The 1,679-nt window shown below is 34.2% G+C and overlaps 1 protein-coding gene across 1 annotated transcript in view; it reads left to right on the top strand.

The window, feature by feature from the left end:
- The window catches only part of Morf4l1 (mortality factor 4 like 1), a 22,731-nt gene extending 21,070 nt beyond the window's left edge, over positions 1-1,661 (top strand). The window contains exons 12-13 of the mRNA XM_021173220.1: positions 197-281; positions 1,495-1,661. Coding sequence (XP_021028879.1) covers positions 197-281; positions 1,495-1,579 — 170 coding nt within the window. The 3' untranslated portion in view covers positions 1,580-1,661. The remainder of the gene's footprint in view (positions 1-196; positions 282-1,494) is intronic.
- Positions 1,662-1,679: the final 18 nt, after the last annotated feature.

Here is a 1,679-nt window from a genome sequence, read left to right as displayed (position 1 = left end):
GATTTTTTTTGAAGGGTGATTGGCACTTAAGGAAAAACATGCAAAGGTTTTTTGTTTTTGTTTTTAACTTAAAAGACACACACACTCAAAAACATTTAGTTTCATGGACCCAGTGACAGCTCATTTAGTTTGTACATAGTTAGTATGTGATATAGTGCTACTTTGCATATAACTAACTTAGTTCTTTGTTAAATAGTGCGAATTGGAGCGATGTTGGCCTACACGCCTCTAGATGAGAAAAGCCTTGCTTTATTACTGAACTATCTACATGATTTTCTCAAGTAAGTTTAATTGAAATTACAAACAATTGGGATGATACTTAAAATGTGAAAGGATAGATTACATTACAGTGATAATTACTATAATAACGTATTTGTACAGATGTTAATAAGGCAATAAAACTGTAAGTAACATATATGGGAATCTTACAGATGAAGAGTAAACATGTAAGTGCTGAATGGGAAATGGAGTGACTAAATCTCAAGCTATTAAGACAGTGAAAACATTGTAGGTTGATTTTGTAGTTTTTTACAGTGTTGAGAGTAGAAAGATTAAACTGGTCGGGGCAGGAAGATAAATTTAAAAAAAGGTCCTAGGAAGCATATAGAAATAGTGGTAATGTTTAATTAAAAGTTGAGCTGATGGCTCAAGCCTGTTAAAGTTGAGGTAGGATATTTGTAAGTTTAAGGCCAGTCGAAGTTATTATACTCTTGCACTGAGGCCTGTCTCAATGATNTAATACAAATATAAGTAAACAGTAGTTAAAACTTACCACAGTAGTTGAATTTAAAAGATTGAAGAAATGGTGACGAAACAGTTCTAGCTTCAATATCATGTTGAAGGGCATTTTTATACTAGGGAAGAACTTAAAATCTAACAGCTTTTGAAAATTATAAGGTTCTCTAAATACACTAACAAGGGGATACTATTTAGCACTGTGAATTGAAGCTGTAGTAGTATGCATTATTCTGATTCTTGTTGGGAGAGAAACATTTCAATTTGAAAAAGACTGAGACTTCCAGAATATGGATCATAGCTACTGTGAATTACTTCTTGAAATTTGTATTGAAGGAAAGATTGGAGTGTTCGATTATTTATGGCCCCTTTTTCTACAGTGGTAAATATTTCCTTCAGAGTCCATTTGCAATATAGAAATGAACTACTGTGTCACATTTTGCATTCCTTTATTGTAGGTTTAGATTTGAAATACGTTAGTAGACAACCTTGTACTTAAATGGACAGTCTTGAAAAAGCTAAAGAAAGTGAATATTGTTTTAGGGTAGTGCTACTCTATAGTAGGATAGCTGATTGCAGATTCCCTCAGGTTGGAGGCAACTATCCCTGGTTTAATAGAGAATAACCTGAGGTGCATTTTTGTTTGTTATATAATCTTACTGGATTATATTTTAATGGTTTGGTTTTTAGGGGAGGCAGTCATATCTATGATCAGTATCTATAAACATTTTCACAATGAATTAACAATTTTCTTTTTAGGTACCTGGCGAAGAATTCTGCAACTTTGTTCAGTGCCAGTGATTATGAAGTGGCTCCTCCTGAGTACCATCGGAAAGCCGTGTGAGGCTGTGCGCTCCTCTCTCCCTCGGGCTTGGATCTCTGTAAACTGTTTGGTTCTTAGTCCTTCTCTTGTACAAATGATGTACTTTGAAGACCGTTAGTGT

The sequence above is a fragment of the Mus caroli genome, chromosome 9, assembly GCF_900094665.2.
Source record: "Mus caroli chromosome 9, CAROLI_EIJ_v1.1, whole genome shotgun sequence".
Taxonomy (NCBI): domain Eukaryota; kingdom Metazoa; phylum Chordata; class Mammalia; order Rodentia; family Muridae; genus Mus; species Mus caroli.
The sequence above is the reverse complement of the archived record's forward strand: the minus strand, read 5'-3'. Positions and strand labels throughout refer to the sequence as shown.